Raw genomic sequence first — 23,167 nt, 5'->3', positions numbered from 1 at the left:
GATTCTATTCATCTGGATGTAGTGTTTTCAGTGGGAGAAACGTTTCGTCACTCATCCAAGTGACTTCGTCAGTCTCAGCTGACTGCAGGTTTCCCCAATCTTATAAACAGTACATTTGCATAATGACTGAAACTAGCACCACTGAAGGAACAATGGGCAAATTCTCATGACCATTGATAAACAACCACTGATCAAAGCCCACTGATCAAAGCCCACTGATCAATGGCCATGAATACCATTCACAGAGAGTGGGGGAATTGCTGCAATCACAGCATTGCAAGATGGCAAAAGATGTACTCTTAAGCCCCCTCCTCGATTCAGAGATGGTCTTTCCCTTTTCACGTAAATGGCCTCCTTGACTCCCTGCTCAAACCAGCGTTCCTCCCTGGAACAGAATCAACTTTTGGAGATTTACTTACCTGGATGATTGAGCATGCATTAAGATAACACTCCTCTTCTTCTTTTGGCTCCTCCCCTTAAGGGTAAACACAGCAAGCCATCTGCATCCATTCACCCTATCCCTAGCATCCTCTCCTGTCTGTACCAGTTGATTGTTGATGCATGTATGTCAAATTACCTGTAATATATAGCAATGTGCTTTAACACCCAATCCATACCTCCTCAACTGATATAAAGACTGAAATATTACTGTGAAAAGACAACTTAAAATTTCCACTGTGTGAGAGAAATATCAGGAAAATGAGTAGTTTTACACTAGACATTAGTTTAAATAGATTCACATTTCACTGTCAGTTTAAAAAGGGGGGTATTTTAATATATCCCCCAATAAATCGCATGTAAACTGACAGACAGTACCTTTTATGAAACAGACATTAAAATAAATGGCTGTTGATTTTAGGATGGCAAACTTTACAAAACAAATCACAGCATGATTGCATGTTGTAGTAACTCATTCAAACCAAAGCTGCATGGAATAAGACAAGTTTTTCTGCAAAATATCTTTTAATAGGTTGGTTGGTGGGTTGCTGAAAAAAAGCAGTGATTTCTTCTTTGTTGAGAGACATAACCACATCTTGATACACAGCGTGGTTTAGTAAATCATTCACGCACAAAACTCATTCCAAAAGCGATGGTAATAAAAAAACAAACTAAAAAAGTAATCGGATATAATCCACACAGTGTGTTCACTCTGAAATATGCCTTTAAACTTTGCTAAGTTATATATATATATATATATATATATATATATATCTATATATATATATATATATATATATGTGTGTGTATGTTGATGTTGATGTTCCCCCAACATCAAATATAAACTTTGCTAAACTTTTGCTAAGTTAGCAAAAGTTTAGCAAAGTTTATATTTGATGTTGGGGGAAATTATATATTTCTTTTTTTAAATATATATATAGCAAAATAATCTAAGTGGTAGTAGATTAGTGGTAGAATACAAAGTGGTTGTGTGAATGAAGTGCAATGTTTAGTGTAACCTGTATGTTCAACACTTTTACTGAATTTTCCAGTCATCTTGTAAAATAAACAAAAACCAAAGAAAGAAAAACAAGCATCATAATGTAATCTGTTAAAATCAGCTCACTGTTACACAGTCATTTTAGAGCATTTAAATATAACTATACCGCTTCCTCACTGGACTGACAATGAAACTTGTTTTTTTACTTACATGTCTAGAGGTACATTTTCTTTTAAAATAAATACAGTTATTGTAAAACTGCTGCTCGTGAACTGATTGAACTGAAAGTGAAGTCACCCCTAGCCCTGCACAGTATCAAAGCAAATTAACCCTCTCCAGGCAGGCGTTGCTGATTTGCAACATTTAAAAACTAACAACCTGATTACCCCACATACATATTTTATGAGTTTTTTTTTACTCAGATGTACCACTGCAGGACTTGGTTGTGCATTAGCAACAAAAAGTTTAATCTGAGCCTGAGAGGGTTAAACTGAATACTCGATGGCTTCTTGAAACTGCTACAGTAAATTTGATAATTAATTATGTACATTATATACACATTTTCTAAATAACTTACATAATGCACACTTAAAAGGGTATAATTTCTATTAGGTACATATCATATTACAAAGGTCTGTGACAGTATGGCTTTGTAAATATGCATTACAATATTGTCATCAGAAAAAAAGCAAGTGCAGTCAGAGGACTCTTTAAGCATCTTATACATCTATTCATTGTAAATGTTATGTAACTTTAATGTTTAGTCTAACTCCTGCCTTTTGCTTTTTAAACTTTGATATGGAGACAGCTCTAAACCTTTATGAAAAATACATGACTCTTACAGCTGACTCAAAGACGACAAGACGCTTAAAGACATACTCCCGCTGACAGCAGAGGCCACACTATAAATTATAAGGAGTAGCCTCTACTTGCTAAGCAGCGTTTTAAGGGAGCGGGTGAGTGCGTTAGCAATGGCTGACATGGTACTAGAGTGGCGGACCAGGGCTTTCATGCTGTGCTCCCCTGGCGCTCCAACAGTGGCAGCCTCAGCTGCTTTGAGCAAACAGATATAGTTCATAACAACCTCGTCAACCTTTGCCACGACTTCTCTCTGTTGGTGTGAGGCTGAGGCTCCGAGTCCCCTAACCAGACACATGCAAGCTTCGCAGAGACAACAAAGCACCTGAAAGCTACAAGTCACGGCTAGCAGCATTTCCTCTGGACTGCTGTGGGCCTGTGCCATCCTCCGGCACGCCCGGCCTAATTCTTTTGACTCAACGGAGAGGAGCTGTTTATACTGTGATACATCCTGGTTAGGCATCTGGATGCCGCGCTCACAGCGACCTATGCTGGATCTCACTAATGCGATGAGCTCGCTGGCATCACGGCGGGCATCAGTGAAGCCGGAAGGGAAACCGTACATGTGGTCTTTGAGGGCGTTGATTCGTGCCAGTCGGTCACTGAAGCTCATGTTATTAAGGACCTCGCCATACAGCTGCTCGCCAGCAGCGTCCAGTGCGGAACCGCAGGGGAATATGGCTGAAGCAGCACCGTTATCCTCGAAATCAGGTCCACTGCGACTTCGTCTGGGCCTCTCCCATTCGATCTCATCCTCTTCGCCCTCACTCTTACGTTTAAAGAAACAGTAACTAAAGGGCCCATTACATCTCCAGGGACTTGTGTCCAGTTTTTGAGAGCCCTTCATTTGTTTCGCATCTTTCTGCAATGGAAAAGCCACAGATGCCCTTCTACTGTCTACCCTACTGCCTGTGGACCAGCATGTGGTGTGGGAAGACACAGAGCCTTGGGAGTAGCTCTTGGAGAGCCTCTTCCTAGTTGGTCTCCGCTGGACTTTGGTGTCACCTTGCGGGGGCAGAGACAGTGACAGGGGCTGCTGGCTCCGGCTTCGGGTGGGCTTCTCAAATAGAGCTTCAACACTACCAGAACTTGCAGTTACATTGCTAGAGCTCCGTTTAAGCTCCCGGCCCCGTTGCAGGCTACTGAAGGGATCTGTGTGTGGTAGCGTCGGGGTGACAGCCTGAATGTGGTTCTGACTCGGCCGGGACTGGACAGAATGATTGGGGTCCTGTGTGCATCCTGAATTGCTGGAACTAGTGTTGACTTGAACAGGCTGGGAAAAAGAAGGAGGTGGTGGGGGAGGTGGTGGGGGAGGTGGATTCTGAGGATTGGGTGTTGGAGATGTAATGCAAGCTCTTGGACCAGCTGATGCCTGCCTGACAAAAGCAGAAGGGTGGTCTCCCCTTCCTAGTGAGATAGTGTTGAGGTCTGCTCTTTGACCACCGGGGGCAGCAGAGAAACAAAGAGAATCGTTAGGGCGGGACTGACGAACTGCATGCTTTGACTTCAGGTCTGATCTGAACCATTCCTCTTTGCTGCTAACTTGGCTTCTTGATCGAGGTGGATGACGGCTAGTGGTACCTCCCCCCTCACGGTTTCCGCCTGTAGCAAGTCCTCCGTCGCGGCTGTTACAGCCCTCTCTCTTATAGAGGGACAGAAAGTGCTCTGGGTCCAGACCACTCCTCTCTAGCTCACTTTCTAGGCCAGAAAAGGAGCTCCTCCTCTCAGAAGTAGCTTTCCTGAAATCTAAAGTCTCATTCCTTCTCTGAGCATGCATATCAGGACTTCTCTTGAGTTTGGTAGGAAGTGTTGCAGAATAGTATGACCGTGCATTTTTGTTTGCTGCCTGCATGGCAGCAGCATTAGGGTTAACTACATTTGGGCTGAGGAATGGAGATGATATGGATGAAGGCATACACGGGCAGCGAGCGATGGTGTTTCCCCTATTTTTAGCCATTTCAACAAGCTGGGGGTTGCTAGTAATAAAACGCCTTGTGTCCTTTTTAACTCCTCCTCCCATGCCCGCACTCTGCAACTTCCCTCCCTGATGCATCTGGCTGACTGTTAGATAGTTAATCAATTGCCTGTAGGCCTCGCTGCCTTCCTTCTGGTTCAGCCCTTTCAGACAGGCCTGTTGTTTAGCATGCTGATCATTCTGGAGTCGCTTGTTTCCTAAAGGGTCTTTATGCTTAGATGGTGTGGCTGAGGACGGCCGGCCCGGTTCTGACCCAGGGGAAGGTTGGTGAATATTGGGCAGCATTTTCCGAAGGAGGGCAGGATCTGCATGAGGGTGGAGGTCTTTTCCCTGAGTACTCTGGGCAGGGGTGCCAAAGGGGGTTCCGGGTTTGTTATCTTCATAGTTTAACACCCTGAGTAACGAGGAGGAGGAACTAGAAAGCGGGTGCCTTTGCAGATGGTGGTGTTTTGATTCAATGGCACCAGGGCCAAGGGGTGAATCATTTGGGGTAGCACAAACGCTACTGTTCGTGCTGCCACCAGCATCCAGTGATGAGCACAGAGAGCCCTGCAGTGAACTGTGTGCTTCTCCTTGCAGATTTGAAATCCTTTTTGCTAGATGGTATTCACACAGCCGGGCCACACTCTGTTGTCTCGAAATGGGCTGATGGTCACTCTGTAGGTCTGATCCCTGGTCTGATCCCCCTGATCTAGATTTTTTGGTTGGGGATAGCAACGATGCTACAACTAGATGTTCATCTTGCTCAGCAGCTGAAGCTCCGTTATCTGCATCACAGCCCCCCAAGTTGACAACATCTGAGAAGCGGTCAGAGATAACGGAGGAAGGGCGGGGACTTCTATGATGATCACGAGGGAGGCTGTTGACTCCATGGCTCTCGGCTACAGAGTTTTCTGCTAAAAAAGAATCCTGCCTTCTTTGGCTGTCTTCTCGTTCGCAGAATGAGGTGCGCTGGTCCAAGTCAAGATGGCTGCGGCTCCCAATGCTCTCTCCTCGATATCCTTCCCTTGTGCTGAAGGTGTTATACTTTCCGCTGGAGTCTGCTGATTTTTTATGGTGCTTGCCTCCTGGTGTGGTGGAGCTTGGGCGCTGAAGAGTGGCTGAGAGATTAGTCTGGGGCCTTACTTCTGAGCTGTCCGGCCGTGATGATGTGGTGCTTAATTGAGGGCTCCGTCTTGGAGGAACTGCTGGAGGATGAAGGTGTCGTGTTGGACTGCGAGGTTTCTTTTGTATTGTTCCTCCGGTACTGGGGGAGACAGGAAATTCAGTTTTTTCTTCAATTAAAGGTTGGTATCCTTCCCTTGTGGCCACCAGAAGACGCATGTGGCTCTCGCTCAGTCGGTGAGTAGCAGCTAGTTCAGAGATCTCAGTCATCTCTGAGGAGTTGGTCTCATTACCAGAGTCTGAGGATGACTCTGGACTAAAGCCATGAGATATATAAACACCTAGGTGATAAGAGATACAAAGTTAAATGTAGATCATTCAATCTCAATTTATCTGCTGCTGAAAGCTTTGACAGTTAGAACTCTGAACATCTTTGGGTTTTTTTTCCATAGCTTATAGTGAATCCCAAATGAACTTGTGAATCTACACCAAAACAATTTTGTGCAGAAGTAGCAGTTAATATGAAATCTTAGACAGTAGTGACAGAGAACCAAGCTAAACATATTGTTAATTCTATTTAGCAGGCACAATGCACAACACATGTACCTGATATGGCTAACAGCTAACTCTGCTCCATAGACTCCTAAACAAAGGCCCTGACTGGCAGGTAGCATTAAAAGTTAGCAATTAATTGTCGTAAATCTAAATATGAAAGAAAAAAAAAGCAAGCAAATGGTAAAACATTTAAAATAGTTTGCACTGATATATGATGTAAATAGATACATAGTGGTCAAAAAGTAAGGAAAATGGTTGAAGTAGTTTGATGTAGTAGCTAAAAGTATAGTTAAAAAAATAAAATGCAAGCTAAATATACTAGAAATTGACATAGATGTCTGAAAATAGGAATATGATTGATTTTTAATTTTTAAGCCAAGGTATGGCTAACTGTCGAAATTCCTAGCTAAAAGTCTTGAGAGCTTGAAAAAGAAGGCAAGTGTACTTCTACAAGATGTTTCACCTCTCATCCCAGAACCTTTCTGAGTTCTATAAAATGGTGTAGAGTCTCAGGTATTTAACCCCTAGTGGGAGTTGTCCCCTTTGGAAGTAGTCCTGAGCACTGTAGATCATATGAGTCATCACATGAGCTGAGGTATGAAAAAGGGCATGAGTATCATCACATGGGGTTATGGGTGAAACCACTGCAAGACCTTGCCCCAATCCATCATGTGGCCTATGGAGATCACTGAGGCAACATATTGGGGTCGCTGAAGGTTGACACTCCATCATTTTTAAGAACTAATGAAACTGTCCAGTTGTCTTCTTTTTCAAGCTCTCAAGACTACTATGCCCTAGATGACTGGGAACCTAGAAAGACATAACTAGATATTTGTTTTTGCCAACTGGTTAGGGAATATGCATTTTTCCTTAGTGACAGGTGGATGCCAAGAGGTCATTGATCAGTCTTTAGGCTTGCGTGACTAGTACTTTAGCAATAATTTTCTCAGAGACTGCCATTAACTTCCAGCCGCTCCTTGTGACCAGTTGAGAATATAAACTTTTTCCTCATAATTGGTGGTTTTCAGAGGGTTGGACCAGTCTTTAGACCTTTGCGACTGTCTTACATGCTTGATCCCACAGTGTCATCATGGTTGTCACACATCCAAAATGGTGGGCAAGTTAATGTCACGTGGTCACTTGTCTGCAAAACCTTAATTAGCAAATGTGTAGCCAGCAGTTGAAACTGAGCTAAAACGGAAGATGAACATATGAAACTTTTAGCAACAAGTAATAGTTACACTTTTGAAAGTATCAGTAAACATAATTAACAGCTTAAATGGATGTTGAAGGTTAGGGTGGAACTGTAACTAAAACTAGTGGATTAATGTTTGAATTACTCCACTAGTTGCTACTCAATGTTGACCAAGCTAGTAGTTATGGTTAATGATTGAGGCAGTTTACAGACCATAGCTGCTAAATATGTAATTGTTAAGACTAAATTGTAAGCTGAAAGCAATTCAGATCTAGTTTAAAATGAGTTTAAAGTCCATTTGACAGAGCTAGGGAGGGAGAATTTAAGACAAAGAAAAGTTGGTAACCACTGGCTCAGTCAAGTTAAAGTGCTGTAAAATCAGTGCTAAATAAAGGCATCAACATTACTTTGCTGCATTAGTATTCAACAGACCTGGATTGTTACCGCTGGGTGGTGGCGGTGGTGGAGGCTTCTGTTCAGAGACAGAGAGAGCTTGCAGCGCTTGCAGTGTATTCATGACCGCATTTTCCAGTCCTCTCTCCCCTCCCCTGCTCCCTTCCCCCTCCCCATGCGTTGGAATGGCATCGATTAGTGAAACCGGAATATCGTCATTTTCACGTGTGCTTAGAGGCCTTCCCTCAGGTGCAACGTCCTCATCCAAACTGTCGCGAAAGCCTGGTGGTGGTGCTGCGATCGCAAGGTTGAGTGTCTGCAGCAGGGTGTCGTCTTCATCATCGTCAACACCATCATCGCCCTCGGGAGGAGGCAGCGACGTCAGGTCGATAATGTCGTCCGTAGAACCGGAAAGTGTGAGAAAGGTAGCTTTGCCGGCTGCTGTGGGTAGGCCCTCCCCTTGGATACCATCATGTGTCTCATCACCCACTGGCGTCCCCCCAGTGGAATCTTCTTCACAAGAATCCTCGTCTGGATCGCTTGTATTGCCACGATAAACTAGTTCCCTTAGCTCCTCACTACTTTCCTCGCTTATGATGTTACTATAGACGTGCTGAAATGGCTCTCTGTCCTGTTGCTGAAAGTATGTGTTGTTGTGCAAGTAGGGCGGTCCGTAGTTGGGTACCTCCGGGCTCTCTAACAGTCTTTCATAGCGTAAGTTCTTAAATTTATTGAGGGGTGGGTTCCCCTCAAAAATAAATGACACTTTGGCGCTCCGAGGTGAGTCTTGAGTTTTGTGTCTGGTAGCTGGAGGCAGAGGAGGGGGCAACGGACTCCTTCGGTTCTCAAGGTCTCTGTCAGGGTTTGGTGGTTCGTGGAAGTAAGGAGAAATGCTGTTTTCCCTTTGCCCATTGTCTGAGTACTCAGAGTCTCTGCTGTAGATCTCTACTTGACCAGGCTCCTCATTGTCCCCAAAAGATGTGCTGTAAGGCCACTCCAGGACACGTTCCTGACCTGCAAGGAACACAAGATTTTATCGCTTTACCTGTTTTGTATTTGATTTTGATTCAACTTTAAAGACCTGTTTCAGTTAAGCACTCTATTTCAAAGCAGGGTTTATGCAGCACTGTAAAACGTCAATTTTTAAATGTGTGACCTCGCAACAAGTTTTCATAGTTTCATGTGGAGTATTTTTCCAGACCATCAACATCTACTACTCAAGTGAAACTTTAGATATCCACCAATTTGTCCTAAACAGATGGCTTGTAATCCATATTATGTCACATACACACAGACAGGGCTGGGCCATATCATACCATACCATATCCTATTCACGGTAATACCGGTATAATGTTAGGCGATAAGAAAATGAAATATCGCAATGGAATATGGTTAAAACGCGCCTGCGCAGTGCCTTTGTTTTCATACGCACATGGCAGAAAAAGCATGGCGGCAACGGAGAATGGTAAATGGCCTGTATTTATATAGCGCTTTACTAGTCCCTAAGGACCCCAAAGCGCTTTACATATCCAGTCATCCACCCATTCACACACACATTCACACACTGGTGATGGTAAGCTACATTGTAGCCACAGCCACCCTGGGGCGCACTGACAGAGGCGAGGCTGCCGGACACTGGCGCCACCGGGCCCTCTGACCACCACCAGTAGGCAACAGGTGAAGTGTCTTGCCCAAGGACACAACGACCGAGACTGTCCAAGAGAACCGGCAACCTTCCGATTACAAGGCGAACTCCCAACTCTTGAGCCACGATCGCTCAGAATGGGAAGGACAGAAGCGGTTTGTTGAACGAAACAGATGAACCAGGATTGGTTTGTTAAAATGGTGCAACTTCAGTGGTGTGGAACTGGTTTGGCTTTCGTCCATTAGATACACACCAAAGCACAATTTTTGGTAGCGCATGCAAGCGGGCCGTTGTTATTAGGGTTGCCAACTCCCTGAAAAATAAATAAGGGACACCTCGTGGCCAGGGCCGGGCGACCCAGTTGTCTTCACCCTTCCCAGTGTGGTGAATTTTCTAGCTCTTTTTTTGTGTGTGAAATTATTTTTTTAACCATTTGACTTGAAGTTGATTTAAGTAGATGCATATTCTATTCTTTGTGATATGAACACATGTGAAACAAATGATCATTTAGCCATTTATTTTTAGCTCAAAATGACAACATTAACACGATAAAACAGGTCTCTTTCTTAAACAGAAGCCTGTCATGCTTAACTTTTGAGAATATAAGTAAATCTTTCTTTAAAAGCACTCTGTCCTGCTTAACTTAAAATAATAGAAAACAATAGAAAGAAAAATATTCTTGTAACAGTGCACATTTAGTGCATTTAGTACAATTGGCTTCAGTTGAGGTATTATTTCAGCTTTTCTAATGCTAATCAGCTGCTCCTGTTTGTAAACCCGCTTGTTCCCATGATTACGCATCATAACTCATCATCATTATTCATCTATGTATTACTTTTATGTATTAGTCATCAATTTGTTGTAATCATCTATCCTTGCAGTTGTTTATTACACAAAATAAATTATATTATCACACTTCTGGCCACATAGCGCTGATATTCACTGCACATGCCCATATTAACGTTTTCCAGCCAGGTGTTTTCCTTTTCCCATTCTTCCCTTTCTCTGAGGGGAACAAACATTGCTGCTCTAATGCTGGGCTCACACTGTGCGATTTTTGGCCCATTTTGAGCCGATTTTTGAGTGATCGGACCGATTTTGGCCTTCATCGTGCGTCGTGTAGTATACGTGGGGTAACGAGAAGTGATTAACACCTCACGACCAGCTCCCGATCATCAATCGCTCGTGAGGGTGTCACCACAGGCGCTCACAGTGCTCACGCGCAAACGTAAACGTTGGTGAAAAAGACGGCGCAGCACGGCTGTGCAGCGTGTGATCTGGACACAAGCGATGGAGGCACAACTTGTAGAACTTTGGAAAGCTCATCCGAGCCTTTTCGATGTGGCATCACAAAATTATCACGACCACAACAACCGTGAAAATAGTTGGATTTACACTGCTGCTCAATCACAGCTGCCTGATCAATGTTTTTCATTAGCAATTTAGCAAAGTTGATGGTGGTGGTGTGTCTGTGTGAGTGTAAGACGGAGAGAGAGCGCGACAGATTTTCTGTTATAACCTTCATGTTATGGAGGCACAGTGTGAGCACTCAGGTCGCATCAGAGCATCGGGCGGTATAGTGTGAGAGTACATCGTGACATACGAACTTCTAACCCCTGCGAGTCAATCGTGCAGTTTGAGCAGGAGCTGAATAACGTGACTGAAAAAAATCGCACAGTGTTTGCCCAGCTTTAGGTGTACTGTCGTCCGAGACTTGCACCGCAGAGTCGGCGTTTGTTCCCCTGTTGGCCATGCTTCTTGTTGTGGTCATCTGTTGTCTTCCGGTATTTTCTCCGCAAGCGACCTTTCCTCGACCAATGAGATGAGCGGTAATCTGAATTGTCATACTCGAATTGTCATAAGTGTGCTGTCAGCTCATTGGTCACAAAGCAGGAGAGGGGCTGGGAATTATGTTTTCAAACAAAGTGTTAATTCCATAAACATTTATAGACTACTTTTGATTCTCACTGTATTACGGGACAAAGTGCGTCCCTTATTAGCTCAATACGGGACGTGTACTTTTGTTTCGAAATACGGGACGATTCCGTATTTTAAGGGACGGTTGGCAACCCTAGTTGTTATCAGTGTTGGGACTAACGCGTTATTAAGTAACGCGTTACATTAACTACGTTATTATTGTGGTAACGAGCACGGTAACTAGTTATTATGCCAAAACCAGGAACGCGTTACTCGTTACTGGGATTTAGATAGGGTCGTTACTCGTTACTTCGTGTGGTGGCTATCGCGGAGCTTCCACAGATTCAGTAACATTAGCAAGTGGTGGAGGCCAGCAGGTGGATGAAGGAAAGGGGACGCAGAAGGAAAAGAGACCCGAGGCGGCCGCCGGTCCAAGTGTGAACTGAACTTCAGGTAAGAAGTTATGACCTGCAGTCTCTCTGGGTCAGATATGAACCAAGTTTAGGTGGAGTTTATTTTCGTTATTCTGACTTTTTCCGTACTGCGTGCTAGCTAGCATGACGGAGTTTCTATACAGCTGGGTGGGTGCTATGAAGTTAATGATGTTGAACTTTATTTTGTTCATAAGTTATTAGAGTTGCCAACCGTCCCGTCTGGTATTCAGAGAAAATATTACGCGTTTCGTATTGAGGTGAAAAGGAACAGTTTGTCCCGTAATTCAGCTACAATGAAAAAGGCACAAAGCTGGAGTTATTCTGTGTCTTTGCTGCACAGCTGCCTCTTCTTTCATTCTCCCCCTCCCTCTCCCGTTTCTACTTCAATCATGAAAACTGATCAATGATCAGCTGATCGTCTTTTCTCTCTTGTTTGTTTATCGCTCACTTTGCGCCGAAAGAGGAAACCAGCGGATGTCGCGCTAAACAACAGCAGCACGTTTAAGCTTGATCAGCTGTTGTTAGAATTTATTTAATATTAATTTCTAGTATCAGCTGATGTTTGCTGGAGCAACAGCTGCACAAAAGCTGCTGGTCATGATATGGTTTGGTTATCTGGTGAGAGGGAAACATGAAGATGAAACCAGGAGATGTCCTTACTGAATCATGAGAGCTGAACAGGTGATGGAGAAACAGGTTTACCTTTTAGGTGACATGAATGAGTTGAAGGGAAGTTATGAACTGTTTCTGAGAGACAAATAACCCCAGGATCCTTTTTTAGGTAGCTGACAGCTGGTAACTGTGCAGGTGCGGATCTAGTGAAGTGTTGCCAGGGGGGCAGGTAGGGCATTAACGGGGAAAGGGGGGCACAAGGAAATACTTTTCTTTCTTATTCTCATTTAAAATGTCTAGCTTTTAAAAAATAATTATCTGAATCTTACAACAAACGATTGATAGATTGATGCATACAGTGGGGCAAAAAAGTATTTAGTCAGCCACCGATTGTGCAAGTTCCCCCACCTAAAATGATGACAGAGGTCAGTAATTTGCACCAGAGGTACACTTCAACTGTGAGAGACAGAATGTGAAAAAAAAAATCCATGAATCCACATGGTAGGATTTGTAAAGAATTTATTCGTAAATCAGGGTGGAAAATAAGTATTTGGTCACCTCAAACAAGGAAAATCTCTGGCTCTCACAGACCTGTAACGTCTTCTGTAAGAAGCTTTTCTGTCCCCCACTCGTTACCTGTATGAATGGCACCTGTTTGAACTCATCATCTGTATAAAAGACACCTGTCCACAGCCTCAAACAGTCAGACTCCAAACTCCGCCATGGCCAAGACCAAAGAGCTTTCGAAGGACACCAGGAAAAGTATTGTAGACCTGCACCAGACTGGGAAGAGTGAATCTACAATAGGCAAGCAGCTTGGTGTGAAAAAATCAACTGTGGGAGCAATCATCAGAAAATGGAAGACATACAAGACCACTGATAATCTCCCTCGATCTGGGGCTCCACGCAAGATCTCATCCCGTGGGGTCAAAATGATCATGAGAACGGTGAGCAAAGATCCCAGAACCACACGGGGGGACCTGGTGAATGACCTGCAGAGAGCTGGGACCAAAGTAACAAAGGTCACCATCAGTAACACACTACAACGGCAGGGAATCAAATCCCGCAGTGCCAGACGTGTTCCGCTGCTGAAGCCAGTGCATGTCCAGGCCCGTCTGAAGTTTGCCAGAGAGCACATGGATGATACAGCAGAGGATTGGGAGAATGTCATGTGGTCAGATGAAACCAAAGTAGAACTTTTTGGTATAAACTCAACTCGTCGTGTTTGGAGGAAGAAGAATACTGAGTTGCATCCCAAGAACACCATACCTACTGTGAAGCATGGGGGTGGAAACATCATGCTATAGGGCTGTTTTTCTGCCAAGGGGACAGGACGACTGATCCGTGTTAAGGACAGAATGAATGGGGCCATGTATCGTGAGATTTTGAGCCAAAACCTCCTTCCATCAGTGAGAACTTTGAAGATGAAACGAGGCTGGGTCTTCCAACATGACAATGATCCAAAACACACCGCCCGGGCAACAAAGGAGTGGCTCCGTAAGAAGCATTTGAAAGTCCTGGAGTGGCCTAGCCAGTCTCCAGACCTCAACCCCATAGAAAATCTGTGGCGGGAGTTGAAAGTCCGTGTTTCTCGGCGACAGCCCCAAAACATCACTGCTCTCGAGAAGATCTGCATGGAGGAATGGGCCAAAATACCAGCTACTGTGTGTGCAAACCTGGTAAAGACCTATAGTAAACGTTTGACCTCTGTTATTGCCAACAAAGGTTATGTTACAAAGTATTGAGTTGTATTTTTGTTATTGACCAAATACTTATTTTCCACCCTGATTTACGAATAAATTCTTTACAAATCCTACCATGTGGATTCATGGATTTTTTTTTCACATTCTGTCTCTCACAGTTGAAGTGTACCTCTGGTGCAAATTACTGACCTCTGTCATCATTTTAAGTGGGGGAACTTGCACAATCGGTGGCTGACTAAATACTTTTTTGCCCCACTGTATATACCATCAAAACAGTGTACATCACTGTCACAACAGTGTTTATTTTCATTCAAAGGCTTTATGATTTTTCCTATAATGGTGGGCTGGTCTCTAGTCAAAATGCCCGGGACGATTTTTTTGTCCCAGTCCAGCTCTGTATGCAGCTCATCTGCAGTCTGGTGTTACCTACATCTTCCTATTCAGAAGGCAGAATTTCCGAGTTCTGAGTACAATCGAAAGCACCACGACTGCAGTTTTTGTGTTGGATGTAAAAGGCGCACATGATGCTGTGACGTAGGCTAGAATCATGGCAGCAGTCAATGACGGTCCAGGCGTGGGATTTCTCTCGTGGAAATATGCACATTATCTTTTCCTTTCTATTGGTAGGTGGCACAGTGCACTTGTGGCAAGTAAGCAAGCTAGAAGACTGGCAAAGTTATGGAAGCAACACATTAACAAGAGAATTCTGAGTAAAACCAAAGTTACTTTCCCTAGTAACTAGTTACTTTGAAAGTAACGAGTAACTTGAAGTAACTGAGTTACTTTTGAGAGAAGTAACTAGTAATGTAACTAAGTTACTATTTTAAAGTAACTTACCCAACACTGGTTGTTATTACCGTATTTTTCGGAAAATAAGTTGCTCTTAAAATCCTTTGATTTTCTGAAAAAATCGACAGTGCCCCTTATAATTCTTCTGTATGAATTCTGGTTGTACTTACTGACCTCGAACCGATTTGTGGTACACGGCGCTCAAAAATCTGTAAAAAAATGTTTTAGTACGACTTTGCTAAGCTATGAAGCCACACCGCTTGATGGATTGTCGGAGCATTACAGCTATCGTAGTCGGGAACCTTGCAGAGTGATACGTACTGTGCTTCAATATTACCGTATTGTGTGTGTATAACCTCATTTTTAAGTTTTGTGGATATTATCCATGGTTATGCTGAGGATACGTCGGCCAATTTCCACTGGAAATGCCTTTTGGCTAAACTGCCAGCAAGGAATTTGCATTTTCACTGTTAAATTTTTATGTAGCTTTAATGCACATTAAAAAACAGCTGCTTGCTTTTTTTGTTGTTGTTTTTTTTGCACTAATAAAGTTGCAGAGTTGCAAAGTATTGTGTCTAGTGTCAATTATATCGTCAGTTATAAAGTTATCGCAAATTTTCAAATATATATCGTGATAAATATTTTTGGCCATATTGCCCTGCCCTACACACAGACATGGATCATACTTACTAAGGTCATCCACTCCTGTGCTATTGCAGTGGGCCATGCTGAAAATAGATCTTCTCGAGTCCACTAGGAGGCGATAGTATCCTGCTGTTAGACAAGCCAGGTTCATTGCATCACTTGACTCCATGATCAGTGTGATGGGCTGTGAAAACAAAAAAGGGAGGATGTGCAGAAAAAAAATAGTTAAAGAAAACAACAGATGCTAAAATTAATGCAAGGCATTTTTGGGGTGGGGGGAGACTTGTTTTCAAAGACAGCTGTGCTCTGCTCTCACCCTGACGTCCAGAACATGCAGCTCCAGCCGGACATTGGTCTCATCCTCAGTGAGGATCTCAATGCGATTCACATGGCTGAAGTCAGCCAATAGGGCCACCAGGTTTGTGCGGGCATTGATGACGTGGCTGATGCCGTAACGTGGGCCCACTAACAGCGTCACCTCTGTCTGTTTCTCACCTTGCTACGGATTTCAAAACAAACAAACAAATTAAAATCAGCGAAAAGCTCAAGAAGAACTGACATTTACTCTCAAATTTTTCACAAGGCTTCCTGGATCAAATGGGCTTACCAACAGTATTGATTTGAACTCCCTCCCTCCAAAGAGTCTGAGTTCACTGAGGTACCTCAGGTAATGCACCTTGGCCTGCAAAGCGGTCAACTGTGCAGAGAGGAGCAAGGACATTAGTAAGAATCTGAAAAGGAAATAGCTTCCACCACAAGCAAATGCAATTTGTCTTCTAATGTCAGGATGTAAAGCACTCTCAAAACTATTTTGATCTGGCCCGCTGATTTTCCATTATATCCCATCATGTCATTTATATCTGATAAGGTTCCAAAGAGCTGCTCCACAGCAGTGCCACTCTTTACACCCTGCTTTTGTGGAGTTGTGCCTCTCCTGTGAGTGTGATTTAAACTCGAGATGCCAAACATTACAGCTGCTTTCATTTTACTCCAGTGTTCATTCATTCATGACCTGAGGTTTTATCCCTTCACTCTTAATTCCAAAGTGTAGTCCAGCAATATTTTACTGTGCAGTCAGCCTCACATAGAAAATGCTAATGGGAACGTCTGATCTCTGTGAATACATTTGATTAGCTAGTGCCAATCGAGCCGCTTGGCCTTATGCACATGGGCTGAAGCTTTGGTGTGTTTCAACTGATATACATTCATCACCTACAACATAAAGCTGCATTACTTTGATTAAACTGGACAATTAAACTGGAGTAATATCAGTTTGCCTGCTGATAATTGATGTCGCCAGCATTCAGGTTCTTTGCCCACTTCTGCTTTAGAGTGGCTCTTTGTATATTATGATGTACAGACGTGTTATAAATCAAATAAGCACAGGCACTGTGCCTGGCTTGGTGCTTTTTGAGACCCAGCCCATGTTTCAACATGCTCGGGAAGTTGTACATGAGCTTATGATGTGTTCTGGAGTGGAGAATGGGGGTCATTTGAAAAAAAAAAAAATCATGGTGGACATAGCCTTTGCACCTTACTGTTGGTTCTTGATGGATTAGGTCAAGGGTGGTAAACATATGACCCAGGGGCTAAAATCAGCCCAGCAAAGACTCCAATCCAGGCCACTGGATAGCTTTAGGAAAATTTTTGTATTTGCTTAATTGAAGTTTTAAAGCATTTCCTGCTGATAAAGGTGGCCCACATCACCATTCATATTACAACAAAGTACCAGGACCTTTTCTACAATTTTACACATTTAGTTATTGCACTTTAAGCCCAAAGCTGTCAGAGTGCTTTCATTTACTACAGCATTTCTTTATCATGTAGAAAAACTGAGACATGCTGTTAAAATTGTACTTTTTTAGTTAAACTTCTGGAAAATGGGAGTTTCAGTGGTCTCACCCACTTAAGATCACATTGGGCTCCATACAGCCCATCGTGTAAAATGAGTTTGACATCCCTGGATTAAATGACGGATCCAGACAGATGACGCACTATTCTTCTAGGTATTGCCTCACTTTGTGTTTAGATAATGACAGTTGGGCCTAAAACGTTAGCACAAAATGATCCCATAGCACAAGACAGCCATTAAATCCCCTTCCTATAGGAGTCAAAGGCTCAGGTTTTGCTTTGATTTGTCTGTCAGATGCAAATGGTTTCATTTATTAGTTTAGAAAACTGAGAATCTGACTCTAAATATGCATCATATTTCATAGCAAATAACAGAAATGAATGATCAAGAGCTCGGCTGCAATATGAGACTTGTTTTGTGGGGTCGTAAAATGGTATGAAATATGTGTATCCTCGAGGAGAAACTTGCGCATACATAATATTCAGTCGGAATGAATACATGTTTGGTGCTCCAGTGAGCATTTGTGGAGACTCGACTATGCATGTGAGATCAGCTGTGAGCATTAGGGATATATGTTCATCGCAATAAATGAAAATTTCCATCAGTGCAATGCTGTGGTTCATCCATGTGTTTTTAATTGAATACATTTAGCTTTTGTTATTTATAGAAATGAGCTACAGCATGGCCTAGTTCAGTGTAACTTAAATGCTGCACACTATGTGAGATTTGTCCATTCTATGTGTAGAAGAGAAGCCATAACCTGATATGGGTTAGTATCGAAATCAGCTGATCTGCTGGGATTGTGGCTGAACTTGAGCTGGTGGTCTGTCTGAACTAATGCCATGCTCAATTTGCTGTTTCACAGCATTGTTTTGGAGCTTTTTTAGAATTTAAGAAATAATATCTACTTCCTACATCATGCATCAAATACAACATGTCCAGAGTTGATTTACGCAGCGAGGCTCAGAAATGTGAGCCCATGGCCTATCCCATGACTCTATGGGACATTAAAGTCCGCAAGAACTCACAAACAAGTGCCGATGGCTTACCATGAATACACTCTATCTAACTCTGATTCACTAACAGAATTTGCATGACAGCTGATTGTAAATCACTGGGTGCCGCTGAAACTCTTGCAAGGGTCGGCTGCTGATTTGTACTTGTCAAAGTTAATATGGGTGCTGGAGAATGAGAAGACTGGCAGCTGCTTGCATCATTGAAACAGTTTTTGTTTGTTTGTTTGTTTTTTTAAAAAGCTAAAAAGTTCAGCCCAAGTTTGATTAGCTTCCCCTGACTGGAACATGTGTGCGCTTTTAAATTTAAATATCTTATTATGCATAAAGTTTGACAATCCATTGTTATTCACATTAGCATTCAAGGTCTAGCTTGACAAAGGGTCTTAGGTTGACAAGGGTGAGAACCTTTACAAGGTGGAGTATGGCAGCGATGCTATTTTAGGATATTGCGTCAGAAAACGGAGAGGCAGTGTGTTTGCGTGCATGTGTGTGTGTCAGAGTGTGTCAGCTTATTAACAAGGGCAAGGAAAGACAAAGAGAGCTGGTTACTTTTTTCCCTGGAGGCACGAGGTTCTGGTTGGTTTTGAGGATGTGTGTCAGAGCCTTCTTGACGTTTTTCTCCTTCATGCTGGACAGCACAGCAGGAGGCAGAAACAGTGACAAACCCCACTCTTTTCTGTCGAGAGAAGATTGATTTCAGCATAAAGCAGCCCTTAGAAAAAAAAATCCTTCCACAGTGGTTAAAAAACAGCTACAAATTGGGAGGGAAGCTGTTAGTAACAACAAAACGATGAATTGACTTTCAGGTGGACAGCTTTGTCAAAGGGGAAAGTGTTTCCTCAACAGGACCTTAAAAATGTGAGAGAGCTATATGCGCTGAGACCCTAATATTTACAGTGCTTTACTCAGTGCTGGAGGACAAGTTAAATAAGGGCAGCCAGGCGGATTCCCTTACTTACACTGGGACTGCACAGAAACAGATGTGTCAACATTATATTGCCATATAAAAGTACAATAACAGCATTTTCTTGTAACTCTCAATTGATTAAAAAACAAACAAACATCCTGACTGTTTGCTAAAGTCATGCTTCTTCTAAAGGTGACCGGTTATGCTCATTTACAACTCTATTTTTTTGTACTTAGACTCTACAAGGGTAGCTTTGCATATTTCATAATTCGAAGTACTCTTCATTTTTCTCATACTGAGCCACTGTCTCCTGTTTTAGCTCCTCTCCCTTTAATAATAATAATAATAATAATGGATTGGATTTATATGGCGCTTTTCAAGGCACCCAAAGTGCTTTACAATGCCACTATTCATTCACTCTCACATTCACATACTGGTGGCCTTTAAGGCCACCCTGCCTCTAACCCAGGTTTCTCTTAATTGGCTTTCTAATTGATGGGTGGGGCTTCCTTAAAACATTCATATTAGGGATATCCACACTGAGTGACATTAAATAAAGTGTGAAACAGAGTGAAAGGGCATATAAAATCCAGCCGCAACCTGACTTCAGCCCATTTGGGCAATATGATGATTTTATTATTTAATCCTTTGGCCATCTTTAATATGAGCATCCACCACTAAAAATAACGGTTTAACTGTTGTCAAAAAACAGGAAATTTACCATTTAAAAAGGTGTCTTTAGTGTTAAAATTTGTCTACGTGGGTAGTAGTTACAGTAGTTACTCCATGTAACCCCGCCTCTTCGAGTACTGAGCACTGATTTCTTTTACCTTTGCTTGTGTCGGGTGACTAAACTTTATTCTATCGTGGTTCCTTTGGCACTCCTTACCTGTGCCTCTGGATGCATCATCATCCTACTATTACAATGTATGTATGTATAATCGTTCCCAGACCTCCCAGAACTGGCTCAATCTTGATTAAACTTGGCCTAAAAACTACTTTGGGTACCAAGATTCATAAATGGTAAATGGCATGTATTTGTATAGCACTTTACTAGTCCCTAAGTACCCCAAAGCGCTTTACACAACCAGTCATTCACCCATTGATGATGGCAAGCTACATTGTAGCCACAGCCACCCTGGGACGCACTGACAGAGGTGAGGCTGCCGGACACTGGCGCCACCAGGCCCTCTGACCACCACCAGTAGGCAACAGGTGAAGTGTCTTGCCCAAGGACACAACGACCGAGACTGTCCAAGCCAGGGCTCAAACCGGCAACCTTCCGATTACAAGGCGAACTCCCAACTCTTGAGCCACGATCGCCCCATAACATCAACATGGTGATTGATTAAAGTATTTATCTCACATAAAAAGTAACTGTTTCTGTTTATCTGTATTTGGATATAGAAGTTGCATGATTAGGGCAGGTTCAAGAATCTATGCCATTTTCAGGTATGCATTTAGCAGTCATTTAGTAGTAATTAAGCTCTTACGGTTTTATGGGTAGATCATGCAACAGAAAAGATATCTATAACAATCAACATAAATAGCTGACAATATTGGTTGTACCACATACACAATGGGGTATGACTACTATTAAGTTACATCTTCCTATTGTATTTCTAATGGGTCCAAATTGTTGGTAATTGAATGGACTTCGATTACAATTCTCAACTGTAACTGTATCAGGTTTTTACAAGATAACTTTTTTAGAGCAAAACTTGCATCAATGGTGCTCCTCACATACAAGGTCTTAAATAATCAGGCCCCATCTCATCTTAATGACCTTGTAGTACCATATCACCCTATTAGAGCACTTCGCTCTCGCTCTGCAGGCCTACTTGTTGTTCCTAGAGTATTTAAAAGTAGAATGGGAGGGAGAGCCTTCAGTTTTCAGGCCCCTCTTCTGTGGAACCAGCTTCCAGTTTGGATTCGGGAGACAGACACTATCTCTACTTTTAAGATTAGGCTTAAAACTTTCCTTTTTGCTAAAGCATATAGTTAGGGCTGGACCAGGTGACCCTGAATCCTCCCTTTGTTATGCTGCAATAGATGTAGGCTGCCGGGGGATTCCCATGATGCATTGAGTTTTTCCTTTCCAGTCACCTTTCTCACTCACTATGTATTAATAGACCTCTCTGCATTGAATCATATCTGTTATTAACCTCTGTCTCTCTTCCACAGCATGTCTTTATCCTGTCTTCCTTCTCTCACCCCAACCGGTTGCAGCAGATGGTCGCCCCTCCCTGAGCCTGGTTCTGCCGGAGGTTTCTTCCTGTTAAAAGGGAGTTTTTCCTTCCCACTGTCGCCAAAGTGCTTGCTCATAGGGGGTCATATGATTGTTGGGTTTTTCTCTGTATCTATGAAGCGCCTTGAGGCGACTTTTGTTGTGATTTGGCGCTATATAAATAAAATTGAATTGAATTGAATTGAATTGATTATTAATGCTGATCACTTAATCACTGATGACGATTTAGAGGTGGGTTAATATCTCAACACTGAACTGCAGAATACTGAAAAAAACATAATTTAAGAAACTAGAAAATATTACCTTTTAAATTCAAGTCTCTTCATTATAGGCGAATATTTTCTAACCCTACACAGTGTGCTCACTGCTAGTCATATATTCATGTACAAAGATTATTCGAAAATATTTTTGTATTATTTGGAGTTTTATTTTACCCGTATCATATTCAAACTAATAATCAGCCATGAGTTTTGATGTAAGCACATCTGAGAATGCCATAAATTTTCTCAAGTTGCCATTAACAACAGTCTGACAGTGTCAGCAAACTATTCAAGGAAACATTTCTTTCTGTTATGTGATTTTTTTTTGTTTAGCCAGAAAGATGCATTCATCCAAGAAGGGAACAAGGGCAACGAATTCGAATAATGCCAGATAAACTTTTGCAAAACCATCAGAAAACTTTTAGAAAAAAAACTCTGTTATTTATTATTAATGATGAGCTGCAGCCTGTACAAGAGTTTTACATTTACAGACATGTTAAGAGTGTCAAAAACACACTCGTACCCACAGCTGCATTTACATGCACACTTACTGGATGTATTTCAGGGAGACCTTCTGACTCTGTCTGGTTGTCATGGTGAGGATGTACATCTGCAATGCAGCCAATCGCAGCGCAGCATCATACTTGAGCTCCTGGCCAAACCGCTCTAAGACCACATCGTTACAACTCTGCAGCAAAGGAGAAAGTTACGTAAGAGTCCTTAAGTTTTTTGGGGCTTGTGAAGCGCATTTCATCTCTACAAAGAGCTATTCGAGCACCAGCGCATCCCCACTGAGCTGTAATAAGTTGTTCACAACCTCTGTGGCTAGAGATCCCTTCAAAGGGATGCGCTGTAGCTTCCAGTCCCAGATGAAGGACTCGGAAACACAAAATAGTGAACTCTGACAGAAAGAAAAAAAAGATGATTAACTTGGCTTCTCTCAGGCTATTTCACTTGACTAATTATCAAAGGAATCCTCAGGAAGCAATTTATTATTTCAGAGGGAAGTAGTTCATACAACAGTTGATATAAAGACTTTATTTGCAAATGAGGATTTTTGTCTTGAAAGGATTAATTCTCCACAAAACTAAGTAAGTCTGTAGATCATGAAAAATAATTTCCAAACCATCTGGCAGCAGAGGATTTGGATGTATTTATATTTAACAGTCGACAAGTCTCACCTCGTGCTCATGCTGCTACTGTTGCCACCGCTCACCTGAACATAGAGGTATTCAAACGCAACAGCGTCTCTCCGCAGCAGCTCCACTGGGTCCCTGGGAACAAAGCTGATTCTAAAGAAACACTTCATCTTGTCACAGCCGGGTCTCTGAGTCACCTGGGGTTGAAAAGCACAGACAAAGAGAAGTGTGAACATGTGAAAACACAGTAAACAAGCTATGTGTAAGTATATGCAGAAACTCAAGTTGTTCAAAAGTTCATGTTGGATCATTACGAGCTTTGAGAGTCATCGTACCAATCACTATCAGAGGTCATGTGGGGTTTTTCAGTAAGTGCAACACCCTAAATCATGTCCCATTTTATTGCCTTTTTTTTTCTTTTACATGGGACAAAGATGAACATCATCCTTTAATTAAAAAAAAGACTTGAAGCTAGTTTGATT

The 23,167-nt window shown here is 42.5% G+C and overlaps 1 protein-coding gene across 1 annotated transcript in view; it reads right to left on the bottom strand.

Annotated features, from left to right (window-relative positions):
• Positions 1-1,248: 1,248 nt before the first annotated feature.
• The window catches only part of LOC146547773 (FERM and PDZ domain-containing protein 4-like), a 43,891-nt gene continuing 21,972 nt past the window's right edge, over positions 1,249-23,167 (bottom strand). Inside the window, exons 9-16 of the mRNA XM_085264815.1 lie at positions 22,763-22,882; positions 22,098-22,234; positions 18,681-18,807; positions 15,871-15,960; positions 15,580-15,762; positions 15,309-15,447; positions 7,558-8,532; positions 1,249-5,716 (exon numbers count right to left, since the gene is read on the bottom strand). Coding sequence (XP_085120941.1) covers positions 2,364-5,716; positions 7,558-8,532; positions 15,309-15,447; positions 15,580-15,762; positions 15,871-15,960; positions 18,681-18,807; positions 22,098-22,234; positions 22,763-22,882 — 5,124 coding nt within the window. The 3' untranslated portion in view covers positions 1,249-2,363. The remainder of the gene's footprint in view (positions 5,717-7,557; positions 8,533-15,308; positions 15,448-15,579; positions 15,763-15,870; positions 15,961-18,680; positions 18,808-22,097; positions 22,235-22,762; positions 22,883-23,167) is intronic.

Source organism: Mchenga conophoros, linkage group LG23 (assembly GCF_057382185.1).
Source record: "Mchenga conophoros isolate Kocher_MC1m ecotype Shallow Benthic linkage group LG23, M_conophoros_male_GT1.1, whole genome shotgun sequence".
NCBI lineage: Eukaryota > Metazoa > Chordata > Actinopteri > Cichliformes > Cichlidae > Mchenga > Mchenga conophoros.
Note: the sequence above shows the minus strand (reverse complement) of the source record. Positions and strands in the feature narration are given on the sequence as shown.